At 49.5% G+C, this 25945-nt stretch overlaps 1 protein-coding gene across 16 annotated transcripts in view; it reads right to left on the minus strand.

The window, feature by feature from the left end:
* Window positions 1-25945, minus strand: part of ARHGEF7 (Rho guanine nucleotide exchange factor 7) — a 135112-nt gene that overhangs the window by 19585 nt on the left and 89582 nt on the right. For 14 of the 16 annotated variants that reach the window (XR_009265636.1, XR_009265633.1, XR_009265653.1 and 11 more), the window contains 10 exons: window positions 20765-20859; window positions 20452-20547; window positions 17833-17955; window positions 9016-9154; window positions 7994-8053; window positions 7213-7359; window positions 6266-6352; window positions 4495-4573; window positions 4164-4303; window positions 930-1154 (listed from right to left, as the gene is read on the minus strand). Coding sequence is in view for 11 of the 16 variants with exons in the window: in XM_058742472.1 (XP_058598455.1) it covers window positions 930-1154; window positions 4164-4303; window positions 4495-4573; window positions 6266-6352; window positions 7213-7359; window positions 7994-8053; window positions 9016-9154; window positions 17833-17955; window positions 20452-20547; window positions 20765-20859 (1191 nt within the window). In the remaining 5 variants the exon portion in view is untranslated. Of the gene's footprint in view, window positions 1-929; window positions 1155-4163; window positions 4304-4494; window positions 4574-6265; window positions 6353-7212; window positions 7360-7993; window positions 8054-9015; window positions 9155-17832; window positions 17956-20451; window positions 20548-20764; window positions 20860-23948; window positions 24015-25945 lie in introns of those variants that run through there. The other 2 variants (XR_009265661.1, XM_058742534.1) reach the window with 1 other exon arrangement.

The following is a 25945-nucleotide window of genomic DNA, read 5'->3' on the forward strand; positions in this document are numbered from 1 at the left end:
GTTCCTCCCTAGCAATGAGGTCGCCACCAGCACTGCCCGAGCAATCCGCAAAGACTAAACGAGCAACAGACACCAACATCAGTCACATAACCGCCTGCGGCAAGGACACTTCGTACCTGGGCCTACGACCACTGGCAAGACGCAGGTCCTCAACAACAAAATTAACAAAAACCTGCAAAGGACAGGTTATAATTTACATAGTATTTCTGTGGGTCATAAAACACTTAGGGCTACTGGCAAGGACGGAGGGTCTAGGTCCCTGGGCGAAAGGGACCTCAATTGGACGTGGAGAGGTGTACCAGGACACGCCACCTCACTCCCACACTCAGGCTCCCCATGCTTACACTCACAACCACACCCAGCGCCGCAATCATCAGATTCCTCAAGTTCAAGTATTTCTTTTTCTCAAGATGCTTCCTTTCCTGAAAGCAGGTTCAGCGGAAACAGCCTGGTGTTCAAGCACAGGGCACAGCCCGCCAACATGGGAGCAGAGGACACAGGTATGGGACAAACCACACTCTGCCACTTTTATTTGTGCATGCACTCTGTCTGCAACAGCTTTTGGTGACAAATGCAGGGTCCCCGGGTGGCTCTCACTCAGGCCTGGAAAAGGGTCCTACGGCCTAGCAGAGCAGCACAGAGGTAAGCAAGACTCAGCATGACAAGACATGCACAGTAACTGCAGGCTGAGCGGGAGGCCAGCCCCAGGGAGCCCTCTTGCCCTGTGGGTCCAGGAGGCAGGAAACCAGGGCTGTTTGTGAAGGGCACAGCAAGGTAAGGCTGCAGTTCCCCAGTGATCAGTACTTTTCTCATGTCACAGAATCAGACAAACGCAGGATTCTCCGCATTTCTGAATGCACCAGAACAGCTGGCCTAACACGCAGAGATGTCAACGTCAAATTCTTGTTCGTCTGCGCTCAAGACCTCACCTCCTTGTAGCAGAGAGCAGCGGAAGGCCGCAGGGGCGGGGCAGGTCGCAGGCAGCTGAGGCTCCACGGCTTGGGGGTCTTCGGAGGCTCCAGAGGCCCCCAGTTGATGGTGGTGTGCGGAGTGCCGTGATGGGAGGGGTGGGGCAGCGTGTGGTAGGCAGGCGTCAGGGGTGCCGGCTTGCTGTCTGCGTGCTTGCCGGATGGCGCGATCGGATGAGAGGGGAGCTGGGGGGGGGGGGGGGGGAGACAGAGGGAGCAGAACACGACAGCTGCCATCAGGGGCCTCTCAACCAGACCCATGAGGTTCTGCCCACTTCTCAAACACTCCCACTGAAAAACCCCCAAGCCGTCATCATTTCTTTACTCTCCAACCCCTAGCAGTCAACTTCTAGGACAGCTATCTATTCTGCATCAGGTCAGCATGGGGGAGCAGGCAGGTGGCAGGATGGGGGGGCCCAGATCCTGGCACCCCACCACCACCTTTATTTGTCATGGACGAACACCACATAAAGGTGTTCCACGTAGCATAGATCACAATTTTGTACAAGAACAGGCATTTCTTATCCTGGGAAATGTGGTGAAGGGGAGAGTAATTCTCCCCAGTCACACACTTACTGCCTGGTGATTATGAGTAGGCAAAAAACTAGGGCCAAATGTCTGTTTTCATTAACCAAAAAAAAAAAAAAAAAAAGTTTTCCCGGGACACAGCCAGGCCCATTTCTGTTGATGGCTGTAAAACCCAAAAGTACAACTGCAACAAAAACCATATTGCCTATAAAGCTGAAAATATTTTACTGTCTCTTTACAGAAAAATTTTGCCAATCCCTAGTGTAAAACAAGTTACAAGCTGTTTTCTCAGAAAAATCAGCTCTAATCAAAATAAAATTATATGAAGTCTAATTTTTTTGGAAGAATAATAGGGCTTATTTTCCTGGAAAACCTGTAAATATTCCATCATACTGATAATTAAACACAAAAATGTTCAATAATACTCAAAGCCAGCCCATGACCTCAAATCACCCCAAACAATAAAGCCATGCTTAATAAAGAACGAAGTGTTCTGTGAGCTGGAAATCACAGAGTGAGGTCATCACTCAGAAGAAATCCCTTCTTGAAACACACCGAATGAGAAGCCTGGCACTGGCTGATGCCATGGCGCTCTGGGACCAGCGCAACACACTTCCTGCAGGAACCACGTGCCCACCCTGGTTCATGCGTGTGTGGGCGCGTCCCGTGTTGTCACAGGCCACATGGCCACCACACAACTCACAAGCGGAGAAAACGAGGTACAACAGCCCTTCTAGCAACAGCACCACAGTAATATTTGGATTGGTTTCTCCTTAAGGAAGTCAGAAGAGGTCATGGTCTTTGCTACAATGAGATTCTTCTTCAAGGAGGACGCTGCTGAGTATGGGGGAGGACACCCAACACCGCCAAGAGGAAACTCCCTCAGAAGAACGCCTAACACTTGCAAAGCCTGTGCGTGGCGCGCACTGGCGGGGTTCAGCTGGAGCACGAAGTCTTCCCTGACGTGGACTCGTACTGTTTGCTTTCAGGGTGTTGCTGACAACGTGAAGCAGCACTGCCACTTCTCAGGCACACACACACCTGCACACAGAGTAGCTCTGGAATCAATTTAGTTCCAGGGAAGCTAAGCATTGTTAGCATATTTTTTTTCCAAGTATGGAGAAACTACAAATGGCAGAGCCACTCAAAACGCGACCTTAGCTAAAGCCAACCAGCAGTTTCCACCTGTAAGCTGTTGAGAGAAATCTAGTACAATAAAACTCATCGGAAAGCTATGCTACAGGGGCGCCTGGGTGCCTCAGTCGGTTAAGCACCCGATTCTTGGTTTCGGCTCAGCTCACGATCTCACAGTTTTGTGAGTTTGGGTCCTGCATCAGGCTCCATGCTGACAGCTCGGAGCCCGCTTGGGATTCTCTCTCTCCCTCTCTCTCTGCCCCTCCCCTGCTTGTGCACCTGTTCTCTCAAAGTAAGTAAATAAGCATTTAAAAAAATGCTATGCTACAGTCACTCTTCCTGAGCAAACACTGCAACAGTAGGGATGTGGATGCAGAAGTGAGCCACATGGTGGAAAGTGCAAATAAAGATCACAACAACCTAAAGCGTACGTGAGAAAAAAGCACCACCTGGAAATGCCGTGCACTCACAGGTCATTTGTGAAAAGGGGCGTGTACTTTTGTTTGAGAAAGAGGAGAACATGAAAATGAATCCACACCAGTATCTTAAGCATAAAACACCAGTAACGACAAGTTTTAAACATGGATACTGTGTGCTGAGGTACCTCAAAACGTTTAAGTTTTTAAAAAGTCAAAGAGCTGGTTAGCTCCTCTACGAGGATAAATGGATTTCTTAAAACAGTGAGGCAAAAGCCACATTTTAAAGCTTTCAACATGAATCTGGACCTTTAGTTATGTTTTTATTTTAGAGAGAGAGCAAGAGGGGGAGAGGGGCAGAAGGGGAGAATCTCCAGAAGGCTCCATGCTCAGTGTGGAGGGTCCGATCCCATGATTCCGGGATCATGACCTGAGCTGAAATCAAGAGTGGATGCCCAACTGACTGAGCCACCCAGGTGCCCCCAGCCCTGTTTTTGTTTTTTTGTTTTTTAATGTTTATTTATGTTTGAGACAGAGAGAAACAGAGCATGAATGGGGGAGGAGCAGAGAGAGAGAGGGAGACACAGAATCTGAAGCAGGCTCCAGGCTCTGAGCTGTCAGCACAGAGCCCGACGTGGAGCTCGAACTCACGGACCGTGAGATCGTGACCTGAGCCGAAGTCGGACGCTTAACCGACTGAGCCACCCAGGCGCCCCACCCCAGCCCTTTGGATCACCATAAATACTTCTGTTTTTTGATACAACAGAACACAGTTAAGATTCTCAGGAAAAAACAAAAACACATATGGATGGTGGCTCTTGAGGTTTTAGGTGAAAACCCCCTGAAAGTTAGTCTCCTAGGCCCCCCCTGAGCAGAAACAGCTTCCAAGCCAACTGCCATCAAACCACGTGCAAGGAGGCACTACCTAGGCACCATCGGTGTGAGGCGACAAGCTGTGTGACAGGGACTCTCCAGGATCCCCAGAGAAACACAGGCATGAATTTATACTATTGAGCCACACAAGGATTATGCTTCAAAACACCTGCTCACTTGCTGCCCCCACCCCCCTGCCCCCAGAGGCCGACCCCACAGCGTGGAGAGGTACAGGGGTCCTTACGGTGTGAGACGGCACAGAATGGGGCTTGATGGTGGGGTTGCCGACAGAGGTGACCTTTGTCTGCTTCTGGAGATGGTCCACCCACTCGTGCAGATCCTGCTGGTTGTTGCAGGACACCAGGATCCGCTCAATCATGCTCCCTGGAAGGGAGAAGAGACACACTGAGGCGGGAAGATGGGCAGAAAGCACACGCGTGCGCACACACACCCACGGAGAGGGCAGCAGCGCTCCAACACAGCCCTCCGGACGGTCCAGCCACAACGTGCACACACACCGTGAGCTGCCACTCATCACCGTGACAGACAGCGGCCAGAGAGTCTGTGCCTATCACCTGATATTTCAAATGCATTTCTATGATTTTCACTGTCCTCAAGCTTTGTGATTGTCATTCCTGTCGTTGGTAGCTTTCCCTAAAAAAGACCCCCCCCACAAAAAAAAAACAATTAGTGCTTTTCTAGTAAAGAACGTACCATTATCAAAACAAGTATTAATAATTTTAGGAATGGCAGAAGCAGCACCCTGTAAAGCGAAACAGCTGACCGTTGCCATAAGCATGCACAGTACAGACTTTTCCGTCAAATAAGAAACCATAACACTGTAATAAAAGGAAAATGGAGTCCGCAGTAAGGTCCAGAACGAAAGCAAATTCCATCTGACACATTTCTCTGAACGTGAACACCAGGTCCCAAGAACGTGACCTATCAGGATCAAAAACTAAAGGAGGCGCTGATTCGCCTCACAAAGAGGCTCAGAGGAAGTTCACGTTTGAAGGCAACACAGGAAGATGGGACGAGAACAACTGTCCGGGGGCCACACTTGGCTGTCCGCCAGAGGGGAGGTGGGGAGTTGTGTTGAGCACCACATGGAAGGCACAAAGATGGGGACCAGCACGGGCGGGGCCGGCGGACAGAAGGCATTCGAGTCCGGCTACACAGACCACGGTCACAGCACTCATACGCCCTTCCCAGGCCACCATGCACAGAAGAGGAAAGCAGGGTCCCATTGGTGGCGTGAGGCTCTCACTGGCACGTTGACACCAACACCGAGGGCGAATGTTGCACAGGCCTCGAGCCTGCCCCGAACGGCCACCTCTGCTCCCTCAGGTCACAGCAGAGCTGGTCCCAGCCTCTCGTGGTACAAACCACAAAGCCAGAGTGCGCTGGCAGAAAGGACTCAGCTTTGTGTTTAGTGGGGCCACCTGACAATGGGGGGCGGGACGGCCGATTCAGGGGAACCGGGGTAGGTACCCACCCAACAGCACACTCACGAACTCTGAGGCACGGGTTTTCTGGGTTTACCAGACACATCAGCTTTATCAATTTTAAAGTGCTCCTTCTGGAGAAAGTGTGTGACTCCTCCTCCTCTTTGGGGACCAAGCTCTCTATGGAGGCACACACACGCCACAGACACCTGGAACTCAGGATCCACCTGTGCACGTGTCCGGGACGACACAGAACAACGTGCCACGTGGGGACTCCTGCTGATGCAGGACTGAGGACTGGCCAGGCCCGGAAACAAGCCATGGGAGAGAGCACGCTGCTCTAAGTCACAGAGAATAGGCAGTGAGGACAGAAGCAGCTATTAAGAGAAAAAGAAGCTACTTGACACCATAGGTTACGTTTCTGCAGAGACACCAGGCCTCTCCTTTTGCATTTTCTTCTTCACGTCGGCTCGCACGTCTTCTCAGTGTCAGCAAAACGACCGACTAGAGAAAGGTTCCATGATCACTCACCACTAGGTACATCACCTGGCCTCAGCCAGGGTCCCTGGCTCTGCACCCACCCGCCACCGCACCCACCGGGCACCACGGTGGCCAGGAAAGAAGGGGCAACTGAGACAGGACTCGGGCAGGTCACCTCAAGCAGTCGGTGCCCTTAGGAGGCAGCCCTACAGAGGTCACTGGTGTCCCCCCCCCCCCGCCGCGTTTGCTCAGGACCAATGCGGGGACATCTGCAGTCATGCGGAAACAGGCTAAGTGTGACATACTCGACTAGGTGACACTATCTATACATACAGCACCACACCCAAAATCCAAAATAAGCCTGGAACGGATTCTGAGATCCACAGCAAACAGTAATGTGTAAACCGAAAATGTACTTTACCTGATAGATAAAACCACTCATCCTAGGACTGGCAGATAACATCAGCAAACTATTCGGGAAGAGCAGAAGGTATCTCTCATTCTTTTCCTAACGTTAAAGAACAAACAAATCCAAGTAATTTGTTTCAAAACACACAGATGTGAGAACAAGTATTTACATTAAGCCTTATGAAACATACTGAACGTCCTTCCAACAAATTTTATCAGCTAAATTAAATGCAAACAGAATTATGATAAAGTCTCAGACTCACTGGCAGCCCACATAGCATCTTTTAAAAACAACTGGGTTAAGGAGTTCAGCTTTGCCATTAACTCTTTTTCATCTAAAATTTTCTTTTTATGGTTGAGAGAACAGAACTTGTCGAGTTTGGGTGCTGTGGGGAAGAACAGGTGGGCCTTTCAAGCTCGAGGGGAGGGTAGGATAAAATGTTAAAATCAACTGAATGATTCCTGGCACTTCCCTTAAAGCCCAATCTATTCAATATTGTTTTTGTCCATGTGTAAACCTTACCTAGTTTACATGAAAGATTTAAAAGCATCTATATTAAAAACCATTTGCTTCAATGGGGGGGGGTGGGGGTGGGGGGGGTGGGGAGGATGCCCCAGAGAGACCACAATAAAGGACGCAAGTTTCCAGGAACATAAAGGAGACCAAAACGAGGAACGCAGACGGCCCTTTCCCAAGCTGCCATTTCCACGCTGCCCACAGAAGCCCAGGGGTCAGGACGCAGGGTCCTCAGGCAGACTCCTCAGACTCCAGCCGCATGCCAAGTGCGCTGGAAACCGGTCCTGCACTGTGAGCCTGTCTAGGGGGACTTCTCACACTCTGTTCCCGAAGATGCCCCACACACTTGTGGGGCTCAGAGCACAGGCTCGAGTCCCTCCACTCGTGTCCCCAGCCACTCTGCACAGCAGAGCACGTGGCCGTGGCGCTCCTGCCCTGCATACCTCACTCCCGGCACACTGGACCATGACCTGGGACATGTAAACGACGCTGCCCAGGGTCGTGATGTCATCTCCCTCCCAGCTCCGGATGGCTTCTGTCAGGATCTGCAACTCCAGCTCCTTCCTTTTCCGCACCTCCTGACACTGCGCCTGGGACACACACCACCACGGTCAGGAGGTACGCGAGCCCCCAGAACCTCAACTACCGGCCACGCGACTTTGACACACATCATCTGCTGAATGAGAAAGCGTTCAATTCACAGGCACAGAAGTAAGAGCTCTGGAACGAGAGACACGGCTTTAGAACAATACAGCAGATCTTGCTACTTCTGGAAGAAAAAATGCAGACTGGACAAGAAGAGACTTTCTGGCTTTACTGGTCTCTGCTGGCACAAGGACTGAGCAGGGGCCAGGAGTGCATGCTGCACGTGAGGTAAGTCAGGCATGTTCCAGAAACACCGGCGGCATGGCAGCAGGGTGAAGGAGCAGGACCACCTGGTCCTCACCGAAGACACAGCCCACAGAGCAAGACCTTCATAAGGAACTATCATGTCGTGACTTTTTAAAGGTTAAACGATCATTTTCTGGTGTCGACAGCCCAGTAAAGCATGCAAATTTACCACCACGGTAAATAAACTACCGCGATTATTTTGTATTTGAATACACCCAAATTCTCGCTCTCATTTTCTTTCATCACCTAACTTTTTTAGGGAATAAATTTTTCTACATTCATCTGTCATAATAATGCTGAGGGAAAAAATTATAATATGCCTAGTCAACTTACTGAGAGGTTTTTGAAGGCAGTCATGGATTTTTGAATATCTTGTCTATCTGGATGATAATCCTTTGAATAAAAGAAAACACTATTAGCTTTCATGAGGCAAATTGTTTCCTTCAAAAGGCACTCTAGAGACTAGCTTGAAACTTTCCCAACCCTTTCAACCCACAATAGGTCTTATTCTTCTCAGCACTGAAGTGTTATTCGTACTCTTGTGGGCCCAGTAGACTTTGGGGAAACTGTGGTCTAGAAGACAAAAGCCCAGGGGCAGCTGGGTGGCCCAGTCAGTTAAGCCTCTGACTCTTGATTTCGGCTCAAGTCATGATCTCATGGTTCGTGGGATTGAGCCCATGTTGGGCTCTGTGCTGACGGTGTGGGGCCTACTTGAGATTCTCTTCTCCCTCTCGCTCTCTGTCATGCTGTCTCAGTCTCTAAATAAATAAACGTTAAAAAAAAAAAAAAAAGACAAAAACCCATGGCAGGACTCAGCACCTCCTCCCAGCACTGGCCTTGCTGAGGCTCTAAACCACAACAGCAGAGGGGGCTGGCAAGGAAGGGGGCCAGCAGGCCCACCCTTCATAGAGAAAGTTCGCCAACCTGCGCCCATACACAGCAACTTAAACCCAAGTTTCTGCCAGGCCTGCGGTCTGCTTTTCAAAACTAAGATAAATACCCATCACAAACGGATTGATTCTTTCACTCTTATTACTGTATAAACGCTGCGCTTACCATTTGTAACCAAGTGTTCCTAACAGGGCACCTCAACGCTACTTAAATCTGAGCTTAACGTTTCGTAGCTTTTGGAGACTTTTCTAACAGCAGCCGTGGGTGACAGAGATCAAGGAGGACATGTAATTTTGTAGAGGGAGGGGAAGGAGAAAACACCATTTAACAAAATCGTTTTGAAAATCCTTCAAGTTAAAAACCTTTGCCAAAACACTTCTGTCGGTTACCGCCTCTGACACAGACGGCGAGCTTCCCTGATGGGGGCGGAGGGCCCCCGAGCGGCAGCGCGCAACAAGCAGTACCTCCATGTGTCTCTCCAGCTCCTTGAGCAACGTGGGGTACTTGTCCAGGCGCATGAACGGTCTGCTGAGGCCGGTGGTCAGCACCAGGATCCCCGGGCTGCTGGCGCCTCTGGTCTCCATGAACTCTCCCAGCTGCTCGCTGAGCAGAGAGAGTGGACGGCGTAGCGGTTAGAGCCCGCACACAGACAGAGGAAAGGCCCGCCCTGCCGGCAGCACTGGGTTGGGCAGCTAACGGGTACTTAGAGCTCTCTGTGCTTAGGGCCACACTGGCGCGGGCTACATTGAGACACCAAACGTTAACACCCCCAGAAGGCTCATGCCATCGCTCTCGTTACGGGCAAACCCAGCTGGGCATAACCCGGCACGGGCAGTCCGCTAAGCAAACCCACACCTTCCATTCACGGAGGCCACCTGAGCAAGCCTAGTTCACAGCTGAGCTAGAAGATGGCCATCCTCTGGGTCCCTCGAGCTGGTGACACGAAGTAAAAGATGCTTTACGGCCACAGTGAAGTGAACCGGGGCGCAGATGCCCTGGCCGCGCAGGAGGCCGCCCAACAGCCCCGAAGCATTCTGTGCAAGCAGCAGGCACGAGGCAACACCATCAAGTAATGGACTCTTCCACTTAGGCTTTAAGATGTCAAAAGCACGGTCACATCACCACCTCGCTTAGCCTCATGGTAGAGCGCGACCACACTTGTAGATAAGGAGACTGAACGCATATCTGGAAATCCAAAAGCTGAAAGCCGTGCCTGCCTATCTCCCCACTCCTGCCACTTTCACCACACTGCTCATCTAACCTGGTGACCAGCAAGGCCCTCGTGAGGCCTCCATGCTCACGCACTCCAGGTTGGCCCCAAATGCTCCAGTTCAACAGCCACAGCATCCGGAATGACCCATGAAGGTCCAGCGTGCAGCTGTGAGCATCACGCTTGGTCACCCGCATCAGGACTCATGCCAGGGACTGAAGGTCTGGCACCTGCGTCCCTAGTGCACACGACGTTCGGGGTCCAGGCTAGAAGCCCCACCTGTGTTCCTCACTGTTGCCCCTGTGCACCACTCGAGACGGGGGGAGTGAGGGGCAGACAGGCTGGGAGAGGAGCAGGCAGCAGCCCAGGTCACCCCTGTGAAGAGCAGGGTGACCGCTGAGCCCCCACGTCACACTGCGAAGGACATTATACATGAAGCCAAAAAATTTGAGAATCCCTAAGAATATCAGAGCACATCAGTCCTCAGTGCAGGCTGCCTGATCTGACCTCAGGGACCCAGCCACTGCCTCACCTCCTCCGTCCCTTCCTCCCCAACTCAGCTACACCCGCCCACCACTCAAGCTTCTTGGGAACACCAGCCACACTCAATGCTCCTGGTGAAAACACGTACAGTACTTAGGCTAAAGCACTTGAAACTGCTAGTTCAAAAGGAACAAGCAAGAATAGTTTCCTAAAGTTCAACTAAACAGAGCTCACGTTGGAAACGTCAAGACAAGAATCGGTGTTGGCACAGCCTGCCTCTTACCCAACCACAAGTGACCTCACGTCAACTCTGCGACCACACCTACCAGGGAAAGCAGTTCACTTAACTGAACCAACTCAAAAATAAATGGTTTCAAACTTCAGGTTGAAAACCAATCAATCACTATGAAGCTAATCTTACATTTCCTACACATGCAAGACTTCTTTAGAAAGCTACTGCTGGGGCGCCTGGGTGGCGCAGTCGGTTAAGCGTCCGACTTCAGCCAGGTCACGATCTCGCGGTCCGTGAGTTCGAGCCCCGCGTCAGGCCTCTGGGCTGATGGCTCGGAGCCTGGAGCCTGTTTCCGATTCTGTGTCTCCCTCTCTCTCTGCCCCTCCCCCGTTCATGCTCTGTCTCTCTCTGTCCCAAAAATAAATAAAAAACGTTGAAAAAAAAAAAAAAAAAAAAAAAGAAAGCTACTGCTCCCTAAAATTGGGTTAACAAAAATTAGGAGGCCTGGTTAAGCACGGGATGCTGCACTGCAGTGAGAGCGCATGACTGGGGTGTGTGAACACAGCAACGATGTGGTTAGCAGTACCTGCCAGCTGCCTGCCTACCCACCTATTCAACCACCGATACACACACACACCCCCATGTACATCCATACACACACACATACACATGCATACACACATACATCCACACACACATATACATCCATATACACACATACATGCATACACATACATATACATCCACACACACATGCATATACACACAAATATACATCCATACACACAAATAAACACACATATACTTCCACACACCATATACATGCATACATACACACACATCCATATACATCCATACATACACCCATACACACATCTACATCCATACACACACACACACCCACACATACGTATACATCCATACACACACATATATACACACACCCATACACATATACACACGCATACATATACATCCACACACACACATATACACACACATCCATATGCATCCATACACACACATACACACACACATATGTGCATACACCCATACACACATATGTACATATACATCCATACACACATGCATATACACACACACATATACAACCATATGCACACATGCATACGTATACATACATACATACACACACATCCATATACATCCATACACATATACACCCATACACATATACACCCATACACACACACACCCATACACACACACCCATACATCCATATCCACACATACACCCATACACATACACCCATACACACACACACCCATACATACATACCCCCATACACCCATCCATCTACATCCATCCATACACACACACACAGACATATACATGCATACATACATACATTTACAGGTTTTTAAATCAACCTTTTAAAGAAACATATATACATATTTTGAAGGTATTATCGAAGTCAAAGCAAATTATAAAAAAGGGAGGTTTCACCTAATCCTAATTATAAAAACAACACTCTTACAAGGACAAGAAAATGATTTTCATCCCTGTAGCTCAGCCCTTCATGGTGATACAACTTAAAACCAAAGAAGTTGTTGAGCCTTCTCTGGTGTCGTGTCGGTGTGTGTGCGTGCGCACAAGACATGAGACAACATATCTGTGTTCAGAACTCCAGGTCTTCAGAGGATGGTTCTGTCAGGAAAATCCTGGGACTTCGAGGATGGAAACCTGGCACGGTGGTGGCCCAGGGTCTACGCCAGGGACCATGGGGCTCTGTTAGCCATGAGCAGCACCCGGGAGCACCTGTGCCTCCTCCCTTCTTCCACACGGACTCCTCTCCTCTAGGAGGGGCAGGTAGCCGAGGAGTGCCCCTAGGAGGATCCTCCCAGCCACTCCCCTGTGCTCAGCTTAAATGGAGGGACAACTACAGAAAGGCCTGGGAAGGACAGAGGAAAGGGGACTACGGCTGGGCATCCGAATCCCCAGCAACGGTACCTTGGCCTGCCACATGGCGTCATTAGCGCACACACCCACACGGGAGGGCACCCAGTGGGTGTGGAGGTCTCCATCGTCCTTGCCAACAGGTGGGGGCTGACCCCAAGTAGGGCCTGGGAGCCCAGGGTCTGGCCCCTCTGGCTGTAACTGCTTTGTGTCTCACACACACGGAGCCTGTGCTACTCTCCTCACTTCTCATTCCTCAGCAATGGCCGTCTCCTCCAATCACCCTACCCGTCCCTACACAGGAGGGTGAAATGACAGCTTTACAGGGGAGAAATGCATGTGTTACCAGCATTTCTCTAAGTGTTGGAAAACTGATCAAGCACAGTCCCATAGAATCAAAACTTTACAGTACTAGGAGTATATTTCAACTGCTTTACTTTTTTTAAGAGACCTAGAGACTGCATGGGGGGGGGAAGAGGGGGAGGGACGGGGGGGAAGAGGGGGAGGGAAGAGGGGGAGGGACGGGGGGAAGAGGGGGAGGGACGGGGGAAGAGGGGGTGGGACGGGGGGAAGAGGGGGTGGGACGGGGGGGAAGAGGGGGAGGGACGGGGGAAGAGGGGTGGGACGGGGGAAGAGGGGGAGGGATGGGGAGGGGAAGGGGGGGAGTGGGGGAAGAGGGGGAGGGGGGGAAGGGGGGTAAGGGGGGGAGGGGGGAGTGGGGGAAGGGGGGAGGGAGGTAGTGGGGGGAAGGGGGGAGGGGGGAAGGGGGGAAGAGGGAGGATAAAGAGAGGGAAGGATGGGGCGAGAGAGAGAGAGAGAGAGAGAGAGAGAGAGAGAGAGAGGGAGGGAGAGAAAGAGAGAGAAACCCCAAGCAGGCTCCATGCTCAGAGCCTGACACAGGGCTCAAACCCACCAACCAGGAGATCATAACCTGAGCCAAGATCAGGAATTGGACACTCAACCAACTGAGCCACCCAGGTGCCCCTCAACTCCTTTAACTATAATCCATGCAGGGCCTTTCCAACCACAAGAAAAACCAGAAAAAAGTCTATTCAGAATAGTCATGTTTGATATTACAGGATATGAAATTTTCTAACTGTATTTATGGCAGAGAAAAAGTACCAGAACTAAGTTCTATTCCTCACCCCTCCAGAAACTAAGAATTTAAGAGAAATTTATGCAAACCAAAGTAACTTCTTCCAACATCCATGATCTTAGAAGGCCACAACATGTGCAGTTAAGTCTTTACAGATCATGTTCTATTTTAAATCTAGCATGGTAAAACAAAACAGCTGGTTCCTGCCGCTTCGGCAAAACAATGGCTCTTTCAGCTTAATTTCTACTGATGCTGGTAACCTTACACAGCACATCTCCCCTGCAGTTACTGAAAGGACACTGTGGACTCCAACAAAAGGAACACGCACGCAGAGAACTACCATGCAGCCAAGCAAAAAGTTAACAATTACAGTGCTGGGAAAAAAACAAAACTCATTTTACAGACTGCATTATGAAACCTAACTCATTCAAAATAGGCAGCCAGGAACATACATCTACTATTGCGATAACGTGAAGGGTACCTGTAAGTTCTTACTCCAAAGCATGGGCAGTTCTGTGCAGGCATTCCCAAGATTCACACTCAGACTTTAAGCACAATAAACAATCCTACGATTGCAAACAAAGACCGTACAACTTCAGATCAGTACACTGAATCAATCCTTCAAAAATATACTGAAGCACAAAACAGATTAACCCGTAAGCGTGGCAGCTTTAAGACGTCAACATGCATAGGAAGCAGGACAGAGGTTACAGGTTAAGACGCCAGATGAAACGTGGTGAAAGGGGCCAACCGCAATCCCGTCTCAAGTCACCAACTTACGCTTGGGAAGCAGGGTCTGACTGGCGGGCAGAGCGGGGCCCCTCACTGCCCAGAGACCTCAGGAGGGCACACAGGCAGCGCATCCTGCCCCACCAGGCGCCCACAGGCCCGAGGCTGGCCCTCCCAGAGCAGGCCTTGTTCCCCCACCCCGCGACATGCCGTGGGTAGGTGGCACAGAGCTTGCCCCGTCATCATGGGGACAGGCGGCACCGACATTCCAGTGGGGACGCAAAGGGTCACTGCCGTAATAGCACACGAGAGGGATAAACAACACCTACGCGCAGGCGTCTCCCTTCAAAGTCTGAACGTTTTTGGAAACTAACAGTCTGAATCATTTTAAATGTGGTCTTCCGGACTCACTTTTACAGGGGAAAATATTTACCATCAGCCCCAACACTGCCCACCCTACCCACACTCTCTATACTCCCAGCCTGAACCACACCCCCCAAAAAGGAGGGAGAATGACAATTTTACCCTAACATCCTGTTTGCTTTCTATAGATCTCCCCCACTGCCACGTCACTAATTCCTAATCCCTAATTGTGATTCTCACAAACACAAAGGTAATCCTTGCATTTAACTTCTGTGGACATCCTAATTCCCAGGAGGAGGTGGCAGAACACTCACGGGCACACAGGCCTCGTGGTTTTAGGAAGGTGTACACCCACACAGCCACCGCCCGGCACAAAGGTGAGGAGGCAGACTTAACAGGAGAGCGCGCCACAGTCCTTCGGGGTTCCCTTCTGTGAACCCTGTACATCCTGACCTCCCTTTCTTTGGCCCCCCAGCAGAGGTGTACTCCTTCGTTTTAGTGCACACGGAGACCCTGCGGTATCTGAGCACGCCCAGAAAGTCAACACACAGGGTCCTCCACAGGGGTGCAGATGGGACCACAATTAGCATTCATGCTGGAGCACTCACCTCGCTCACCTGGATCCGGTCTACACGTTTTGCTTACTGCTTAGAATAACCCTACCAATCGGCACTCAGAGAAGGGATCTAAAACCCAGGGAAAGCAGGGGACTTACCCACAGCTCACCAGCTGGTTTGAGGCAGGGCTCAAACCAGGCCAAAACAAGCCAGAGGCCCTCCCTCCACTGCCACCGAACCAGCCACACTCACAGGATGGTACACTTGAGCTTCAGCTCAGTTTACAAAGAGCCCAGCCATGTCTGCTTACCAACAGTCCTTAAGTTTTAAGTTGAAATACTTCATTAACTATTTAACTATAACTGGGGCGCCTGCGTAGCTCAGTCAGTTAAGCATCTGACTCTTGATTTTGGCTCAGGTCATCATCTCACGGTTGTGGGTTTGAGTCCCACCTCGGGCTGTGACTGACAGTACAGAGTCAGCTTGGGATCCTCTCTCCCTGCCCCTTCCCCACTTGCACTGTATCTCTCTCAAAACGTAATCAACTTAAAAAATATATACTTGGGGCACCTGGGTGGCTCAGTCAGTTAAGCGCCCGACTTTGGCTCAGGTCATGATCTTGTGGTTTGTGAGTTTGAGCCCCTCATTGGGCTCTATGCTGACAGCTCACAGCTTGGGGCCTGCTTCAGATTCTGTGTCTCCCTCTCTCTGCCCCACCCATGCTCATGCTCTGTCCCTCAATAATAAACGTTAAAAAAACTTTTAACTAAAATTAAAATTACGTATGTATGTACACACACACACACACACACACTTAACTAGGGACACGTGGGTGGCTCAGTTGGTTGAGCAACCGATTTCAGCTCAGGTCACGATCTTACCAGTTGTGAGTTTGAGCCCTGCGTCAGGCTCTGTGCTGACAGCTGGCAGCCTGGAGCCTGCTTCAGGTTCTGTGTCTCCTTCTCCCTCTCCACCCCTCCCCCACTCACTCTCTCCCTCTCAAAAATAAACATTAGAAAAAAAATCTGTAATATGTATGTTTAACTTACCCTTCATGCTACTAAAATTTTTTTTCATTTATGGTTTAAAAAAATTTTTAAACTGCTGTTTTCAAAAGTCACTGTGAAAATTTTCCTAACACACTTAACTAAAAGTTCATGCCTGAGAAGCAGAAACAGAATCTCCGCGCTCAGAGCAGCCCTGGCCAGTGACTGAGCCACTCTTCCAGCACCTTCCGGTTCTTGGGAAAAGACATGGGCTTTTCTCGCCAAACCAGCAGGAATCTGTACAGTCTGTTTCACTTGTTTTAATTTTGTTCCAGGTTGAAAAGCTGAAGCCAATGGTCTCCAATTTAAGGTTGTACCTGTAAGACCCAGCCCTAATTTTATTTTTTTACAGTTCTCTTTACATAATACACCCGAAGTATAGGAGTATTGTACGGATGAGCTAATAAGCTCCTCTAACACAACACAGGAATATCTAACATGTGCAAAGCAGAATGCAAGGTGACACTCAGTTCTGTGCTCATGACAGGTAATTTTCATATAGGCTACAATTCATTCCAAACCACACATGGTTGCTCACACGTGTGTTCAGACTACCATTAAGCAATGAAAGTTCCTATGATAAATTTATTCTATGCACTGCTCTCAGGCCAGGCCCGTATGACTACTGAGTGCATGAAATGTGGCTAGGCGAAACTGAATTTTTAATTATTTTTTAATTAATGCTTAAATGAATTTAAATCTAAATTTACACAGCTACGTCATTAGGTAGCAAAGCCCTAGAGATATGGCCTTGCAATTTTTGGGCATAGAATAATGTAGTTTGAAGAGCACACTCAGCATTACCAAAATATTTTCTCTGCCAGGCATTTTACATTTTTATACACACACACACACACACACACACACACACACACACACACACTGAAACCTTGAATCGCAAGTAACTTGCTGTGCGAGTATTCTGCAAGACAAGCAAACATTTCTAATAAATTTTAACTTGATAAACGAGCAATGTCTTGCAATACAAGTCATATCGGACGCCAAATGTCACATGATCACAACCAAGTCAGTGGTTCCTGAAACTCGCTTTGATGTATGAGTGCTCTGGGCTACAAAAGCATGTTTTCCAAACAAATTATGCTCATAAACCAAGGTTCTACTACATAAAAACAATTTATGTATACAGATAAATATATATGTACACACACACACACACACACACACACACACACACACACACACAGTAAAACCTTGGCATATGTGTAATTATGTATATTGGCCCTAATTTTCAATCCAGCATTTTCTCTCACAGCCAATCTAATTACACTCCATACTTCCACTCTTAGGAACTAAGAGAAATGGGATTCTGGCATCCTGGATTTAGCCTACAGCTCCATTCCAGAACCCTACCAGCTCCTCAAATCCACTTCCCAAGGGCTCCAGGCTGAAGGGAGACTTTGGAAACACCGTTTTCTACTCCAAGAATGCTACTCAGAACCTGAGACCCCGTACCAATGCTTCTCAGGCACTCAGCTTAAGAGGTAATTAAAACACAATAATCGTTGAACAAACAAGTGAATACCAGCACTGTATTTCATGTAACGTGTGGCCCACACAAGCCAACGTGGAGGGAACCCCTTGCCAAGAAGTCCCTGCCCTCCAGGTAAGGGTGTCTGGCAAGTGCACCTGTGCTCCGTGAGAACGTTCACTGCAGACGGGTGGTTGGCACAATACGCGAGGTACAAGGTTTTCATCTGTGGCATCAGATTTAAAAAGCATCCTCCAACTCTCTGCTGAGCTTCTGGCAACCTAGAGATACACAACACAAAGGAAATAATCCTAAGTTTCATAGAAAGAAAATTGCCAAGTAATGAACACAAAATCTGAGACCTCCTTGTAGACCACCTCCGTGAAAACAAAATCTACAAATCCCAGAACCTAAGTGTTCACACCAGCAGTCCAGCAGGGAGAGGTATCTACCTCGAAAGCGGCTCTGCTAGGAAGCACCAAACTAACGCCCTTCCTTTTCTCCAGCATCCAGCCGCCACAACCCACCTGCGCACAGCACAGCCAAAGCCCCACAAGTCCGACTTTGGATGGTGAGAGAAATGCAGATCATGAACTTTTAAGTTTTGTACAAAAGGAGAATTATAAAACATGACTACTTGTTGGCAAGGTTTCTACTTAAGCAGCATCAAGACGCATGCATGCGCGTGTGCACACACACACTACAGCCCGTCTTCCCTTCAGGTAAAAGCTGGAGACAGAGCACAGCCACAGACCCATCTCCTCCCAGGTCTAGGCCGGGGCAGTTGCTGAGCCTGGAAAGGCCGTGAGCTCACAGTAACAGGAAGAACAGAAAGCGATCAGCACCACCAGTGGAAGCAGAAATGCGCACGTGGGGCCGTCCTAACCAGACAGGCACGGCCAACTCCAAGATGGGGGCCAAGCCCTCAGCTGGGCACAATCATCTACAACGTTCCGCCTCCGGCTACAGCCTCACCATTCCTATCAAACGGACTTCTCTCTCCTGCAGATACACAGACCTTGAACAAAATATAAAACCAACCTCTGCAGGTGGTAGAGAACCAGGGAGGAAGATTCTGGAGACGTCTGGCATTTGGAGAAGGAAAGGACACAGGGTGTGTCTCCGGTTCTCTGTACCTCGGGGCCAATGGTGGCTGAGGCTGGCTTGCGTAGGGCAGCTAAACCCCAAGAGAAAACCACAGGATCTGGCTGAACGTGAGCTGATGGGACGTGGGCAGGGGACGACGACACCTCGGACTGTGAACCTGAGCTCTGCTCCGATCTGAGGACTTTCAGAACACTCACGATCAAAGATAAGGGGAGCAGTTGATCAGGAAAGCTCATCTCCAACCCTCTGCTCTCCTGTTCCACCATGGCAAATCCAACATCTCATGCCAACGCACCGTGCCCTTGAGGAACTCAACCGAAACAACACCTAAGTCCTACTGAGTAAAGAGCCAACACAGGCCTGACTGGGTGCTGGACTCTCAGCTCATGTTCCCTCCCTGAATTTCAGCATTCAGATCTGTACATCTGCGGTGCAGACGGGGAGATCCACGTGCTTTCACAAGCCTGAGGGGAGGCCCAGAAGAGGCGCCGCAAACGTACTGTAAAAATATGAACTCCTTCAGTCCAAGTTCTCGACAGCCGGTGGGGGAAGCAGGGGCAAATGCCGACTTCCACTTGCACACCCCGGGGCTGGCCTCCTGCAAAGACCCCAAATTGAGGGCCAATCACCTTCATTTACCAAAAGGAAAGCAGTGATTGCCAAACTCCTCTCTTCATGGCCACCTAAGTCAGGCCACTCACATGAACCAAACCGCTCCAGGAGGAAGCAACATGAATTTGTCTGAAGGCCAGCACTCACTCTGCGCTTCCCCTGCACACCTTCCGGGATGAAGGGCCTGGAGGGGCCTGGAACCTACTCCGAGCACAGCCAGCTGTGCACCTGGGGCCCAGGGGGCAGAGCACCCCTCGCCACTTCCCAGACTAAGACAAGAAACTACAGGAAGGACAAACCAGAGACCAACCAGATCCCAAGAGAAAAAGTTACCTCATCCTTCTGTCGGCTAAAGAAATAGAAATTGCAATAACAAGTGCCCCCCTCTTGCATCAAGTCCACAGGTAAACAAACCTCAAATGTCACATGGTGACCTACAACCTACAAAGTTCTCACATATGTCAAGACTTCAAGTCCTCCAACGCCCAGCAGGCACTTGGTCAACTAAGTGAACTACACTACTGAGATCAGTAAACTGACCCTAACCCTTAAATGTCTCACGTTAACCAAGAACAAAAGAGTCGCGCACACACACACAAAAAAAGCCAATCTGGTGGCCAATCAATTCAGAACATGCCTCCCCACCCCAAAAACACCTTGGAAAGAAAACCAAGCCGGGTACGTGCGGGCAGCACGTTCCAGACACCGCATTTCACTATCCTTGGATTCCCGGCGGCCAGGAGCAACCCTCGCACAGAGCCTCTTCCTCCTCAGGCTCCTCACCCCTGCCTCCCCCATCCGCCCAACACCGTAAATAAACTTCACTGCTCCCCGCAAGACGCTCTCCTTTCTCATCAGGAGACCTCGCCTTCAAAGACCCCAACTAGAAAAACCAGACGTCAGAAACACAGCTTCTACTAGAAGAGTTGATAACCCAAAAGATTCAAAATAACAGTTTCCATCTTCAGAAATAGGAGTTCTAGAATCAGATCAAAGCACATTCTATACCTACCCGTTGTACTAATCTGAATTTCACAGATTTTTAGCGTCATACTTACTTGGTGCATTCTTCTAAAGACTGTACAAGCATTTGCTGGAAAGAACATATCTCTTCTAGATTTCCCATTAAATATGAAATGTTTGCTGAACTTAACCTAGAGCCAAGAAAAAGAACAGTGAGACTATTATGTACCGTGTCACTCTCCTGTCCCACCCCAGGGCCCTGTTTGAGTCTCTAACCCACTAAAATCCTTACTTCTACAGCAAACTGGTACAGTGGGTTCCGTTCCACCCTCCATTCTGTGAAAACCTGAGCAAACAAGCCTAGGCAATGACAATGCTGCAATTAACACAGTTTATCATCCAACTTACTTCTCGCTGGTCTGCAAAGGCCGCAGGTAGGTAGAAAGCACAGTCTGAAGTTCTTTAGAATACTCATTTTCAGTTTCCAAAATATTCTGTAGCACCTACAACAAATGGTGAATAGCATTATTCTCCACTAAAACTCATGAGCTTTGACAAGTGCATCAGCATCATTCACTTTACAGGTTGCTTCTGCATTAATACTAGTATGCTTAATATCATCACTTCCTGTGACTTAACTACCAAAACCCACGTACCGAATTCTTACTATAGCTACGTAACAGACTTCATCTCATTGCCACACACCTAACACAGGCACACCTAGAACGAGGCTGGGAGCACCAGGGTGGCCCAGTCAGCTGAGCATCCGACTCCTGATTTCGACTCAGGTCATGATCTCACGGTTCATTGAAGAGCTTCAGACTCCATGCTGAGTATGGAGCCTGCTTGGGACTCTCTCTTCGCCTCTCTCTTTCCCTCCTCCCACCTCAAAATAAATAAACTTTAAACAAAACGAAGAATGAGGGGGGCACCTGGGTGGCTCAGTCAGTTGAGCGTTGGACTTTGGCTCGGGTCATGATCTCACGGTGGTGGGTTCGAGCCCCACGTCAGGCTCTGTGCTGACAGCTCAGAGCCTGGAGCGTGCCTCAGATTCTGTGTCTCCTCCTCTGCCCCTTCCCTACTCATGCTCTCTCTCAGTCTCTCAAAAATGAATAACCATCAAAAAATTTTTAATTTAAAAAAAAAAAAAAAAAAAAAGAGTGAGGCTGGAACCAACTCCATCATCAGAAAGTACTGCAGTACTGCCCCATCTGTTCAGATACAAAGAAGAAACCACAGGTAATCATAACAGCAAGGACACAAGGATCAATCTCTGACACTGCGTCGTGCATAAGCAGCCAGCCACTCACAAAAAGGATATCCGGCACATCCCACTTATAGTAAGTCCAAGAACAGGCAAAACTAATCTAGGAGGGCAGAAATCAGAAGGGGGGAGAAGTGACCATGGGGAAAGGGGCCAAAGTTTCCAGGGTGATGGACATGTTGTATATTGTAATTTGAGTAGTTGTTATAGACCTTGTCCAAGCTCCATGAACTGTACAGTTAAGATCCATGTATTTTAACATATGTAAAATATATTTCAACTAAAAACATCTAGTTTGCTCTTCAGATTGCACTTAGCAAATCTAAATCAATTTCATTAGAGAACAGTCTCAGATCTTATACACATTTATTAAATATCAAAGGTCCACCAGTAGAAAATCCTTAAGAAGCCACTACTTTAAAGACAGAACAATGATGAATCAACCTTAAAATGTTTCCTGATACCCTAATGTTAGTACAGCAAATTCAATGAAAACAACTTTATAATTCCTAAAAACAGGTTTAAAAAAAATGCAAAACAGCTGGGCTGAAAAATACGCCTCAGGTCGCTTGCGTGGCTCAATCAGTTGAGGGTCCAGCTCCTGATCTCAGCTCAGGTCATGATGTCAGGGTTGTGGGATCGAGCCCTGTATCAGGAGGTCTGTGCTGAACATAGGGCCTGCTTGGGACTCTCTCCTCCTTCCCCCACCCTTCTGCCCTTCTCCCCAACTTGCCCTCTAACAATACAAACGTTATCTATGAAAAATAAAAAATAAGCCTCTTGGCATCAGTAACTGCCAAGAGCAAAGGCCCTCCCCAGGCAGGGTGGGAAGGTGCCTGGATGAGGGCAGGCAGGAGACTCCTCACCGAGGCCGAGCACACCCCCGGAGCCCAGCAAGGTGCTCTATGCTAGCATCTCTAATCCTCAAAGTCTTCCTCTTGAGGAGGCCAAGATTCAAGTGGAGAGGGTAAGTATCCCCCCAAATCAGACAGCCAGCCAAGAGCGGGGCCGGCGTGTGCATCTTGATCTGCGGCCGCACGGCCCCCTCACCGCCTCTCCGGCTGCCAGGACGAGGGCAGTGGGACTTGACAGAAGCAAGGAACGTAACCCCTTCCTCAACCACTTTCCATCCCCCTCTGGCCACAGACCAGCATCTTCTTTCCTCACATAATCACGTCACACATATCTTTTGAGCATCCACTAGAGTCCTACAACGCGTGATTTCGTCTTCCAAAACAAGTTGCCTAGGTCCCGCAGAAAAGCCGGGCAGAATAAAGACAAACGTGGTCCGGCTTCCCCCCAACTTGGTAATTAAAATACGTGCTTAAACAGGTAGAAGTGATCAGTAAGCCCAGTTTAGATTTCCACACCAGTAACACACACCACGGATTCTCCACCTGTTCGGTACGTTTTCTGTGCGCTGACCAAAGAGCATGGTCCCTCACGAGGAAACGCAAACCCGAGTGAGTAACTTCCACACTACGCTGTGTGCGATGAAGACAATCGGCTGCTTTCACTGAGACTCCGGCTCTGGTTTCGCCCCTGAATGGGTCTATTCATGCAGGAGTGGGGGAGAGGGCCACAGGGAGGGGGCGGCGCTCCAGGAGCTCATGCCTTTGTGGGGAAATCTGGGTGTCGATCCCAGGATTACAATGTCTTCCTTCGAAGAAATGGTCATTGGGCACGAATGTCAAAGGAACAGTGGGCAGAGAACATACTGTGACACCAGCCACTGTAGCAGAAAATCAGACGTTCAACCAGATCTTGTCCTTCTAAAGTGACATGAAGTCAACCAAGGAGAATATTCCTTGAACTAAAAACAAAAACTCTGTCACAGTAAAGATGAAAAGTCTTCAGTGTTCCAACAAAAATTAAATGAGGATCTCATGTCAGGAGTACAAACACTACAAAGCAGCAGCAGAGCACATGTGAAAACCTGCACACCTTTTATAGGAGGAGGGAGACAAGTGCAAGAACACCTCCCCAGCGTGTGACGATAGTAAGACAGCATTTCCCCCATCACAGCACCAAGCACAGTATGCGGATATAGAAGCCTCCCGTAAGAATGTACCAGAAACAATGCCAAAGAAACCTCTGCCAAAAAGTGACATCAAGGCAGTCAAGTTAGTTAATGTCAACCACCAGTTAGAAACATGCTCTTCCAGTGTGTGCTAAGGACAAGTTCTGTAATCCTCCCGTCCCAACACTCCCCGTCACACTCAGCTGTCCCATCAAACACTCGCCCCAGACCAGACAGGGCTGACCTGACCGAGTCCCACTGACGCCAGAAGCCACCCCCTCCCCGCCCCCTCCCCAGCTCCAGAGCACCTGTCTCCCCCTCCGGGACTTGCGCGCGCTCTGGCTGCTGCAGGACCCCATGTGACTCCCCCGCCAGGCTCCAGCGCTCCATGCCACGAAGGCTGGTCCCACACGTCTCACAGCAGAGCAGCCTCTGCTCCACAGCTGGGGAGGGAGGCCGGCCTCCGCCTCAGCGAGCTCTCCCTCAGGCGTGAGGCGTGGAGAGCCCCCGCCAAACAATGGGGCCACACAGGAGGAGGACATCAGGCAAACCACACAGACAATCCCAGAGCTGTCAGCCGTTACAGCAACACAAAACAAAAGGACTGACTTCATTACCCCGCAGACGCACAGAAACTCACTTCATTACCACCATTAAAAGAGCGCTCAGTATCGCAGATTTTACACGGGAGTTGCAAATTTCACCGCAAATTTTGGTAGGTTTCATATTTTAGGTCATTGAATCTTTTAAAAATAACTTATTTACATATAAGAAACAAGTTTTCTTAGAGATTTGATCAAGATGGAAAGATCATCATTAACTAAAACCCAACTTCTAGAAACAACTTTGGTTTGGTCCTAAGCACGCCCTTGAAACAGTAACAGATTCAGACAACAGGAAATAAGCCACCCGCCCCTCCCTACACAAGGGAAAAATCATCCTTGCACGTTTCCTTTCAACCCAGTCTACTTAAACTGTACTTACATTCTCAGAACACAGATTCGAAGACCAGACTTGAGCCTCTGGGGAATGACAGGAAGGAACAGCCTGGCCTCGCTGCTGCAGGAAGCAGTTCCAAACCCCCTCCCCGGCTCCACAATCCACCCCCGACCCCGACCCCCCGGCCTCCCACCAGCAGGTACTGACTGAACAGAGCTCTCTCGTCTCCACAGGTTCCCAGAAGAGTCTGGAAGGGCCATGCAAAGGTTTTAAGTTATTGTGTCTTTTGAAAAAACGTTACAATATTTCTAAATTCGGGGATTCAGGAGGACTTGGGATAGATTTCTTCCAAACGCTAAAGGCTCACGACGCAAAAGCTCCAGCAGAAGCCTTGGTTCCACTGGGCTACAGATTGCTGCAAGAAGCCGGCCTCAGCAGACAGATGTCCACGACTGCACGGTGATACACCAGGGGTCAGCCCCGGGCACCCAGCAGACCTGGGCACAAATCCTGGCTCTGCACAAGTCTATGTGTCTGTTTAAAAAAGGCAGTATTGGGGCGCCTGGGTGGCGCAGTTGGTTAAGCATCCGACTTCAGCCAGGTCACGATCTCGCGGTCCGTGAGTTCGAGCCCCGCGTCAGGCTCTGGGCTGATGGCTCAGAGCCTGGAGCCTGCTTCCGATTCTGTGTCTCCCTCTCTCTCTGCCCCTCCCCCGTTCATGCTATGTCTCTCTCTGTCCCAAAAATAAATAAAAAACGTTGAAAAAAAAAAATTAAAAAAAAAAAAAAAAAAAAGGCAGTATTGGGGGAACAGGGTTATTTTTTACAGGGTGGGGACACTCAAGAGTATCAGCTACCTGACACAAACCTCGTAACACAGTCTTCAAACCCAAACCCAGAATCCTTCATGGTGCTCCTTCTTACACGACTCTATTAGCCAGGAGGTATGGACTAAAAAGCAATCTTGGGAAGCAAAGGGAGAAGGAAAAACAGCACAAGTAGGGCTTGGGGCCAGTGCAGGTCTCTGTGTACAGAGGCTGGGCCAGCTGTCTCGGTCTCCCCTTGGTCCAGGATGCAGAGGCTCCAAGCAACTCAAGGAGCCAAGAGGAAAGACACGCACTATTTCTCCAGAGCACAGCAAAAGTCCATGGAAGCTGCTGTAACGTTCTATGAAAAATGCACGCCTATCCCTTGTGTTTATTAAAACTAGTCATTGCTGGGGCGCCTGGGTAGCTCAGTCGGTTGAGCATCCGACTTTCAGCTCAGGTCATGATCTCACAGCTCGTGAGTTCGAGCCCCACGTTGGGCTCTGTGCAGACAGCTCAGAGCCTGGAGCCTGCTTCTGCTTCTGTGTCTCCCTCTCTCTC

Source organism: Neofelis nebulosa, chromosome 1, assembly GCF_028018385.1.
Source record: "Neofelis nebulosa isolate mNeoNeb1 chromosome 1, mNeoNeb1.pri, whole genome shotgun sequence".
NCBI lineage: Eukaryota > Metazoa > Chordata > Mammalia > Carnivora > Felidae > Neofelis > Neofelis nebulosa.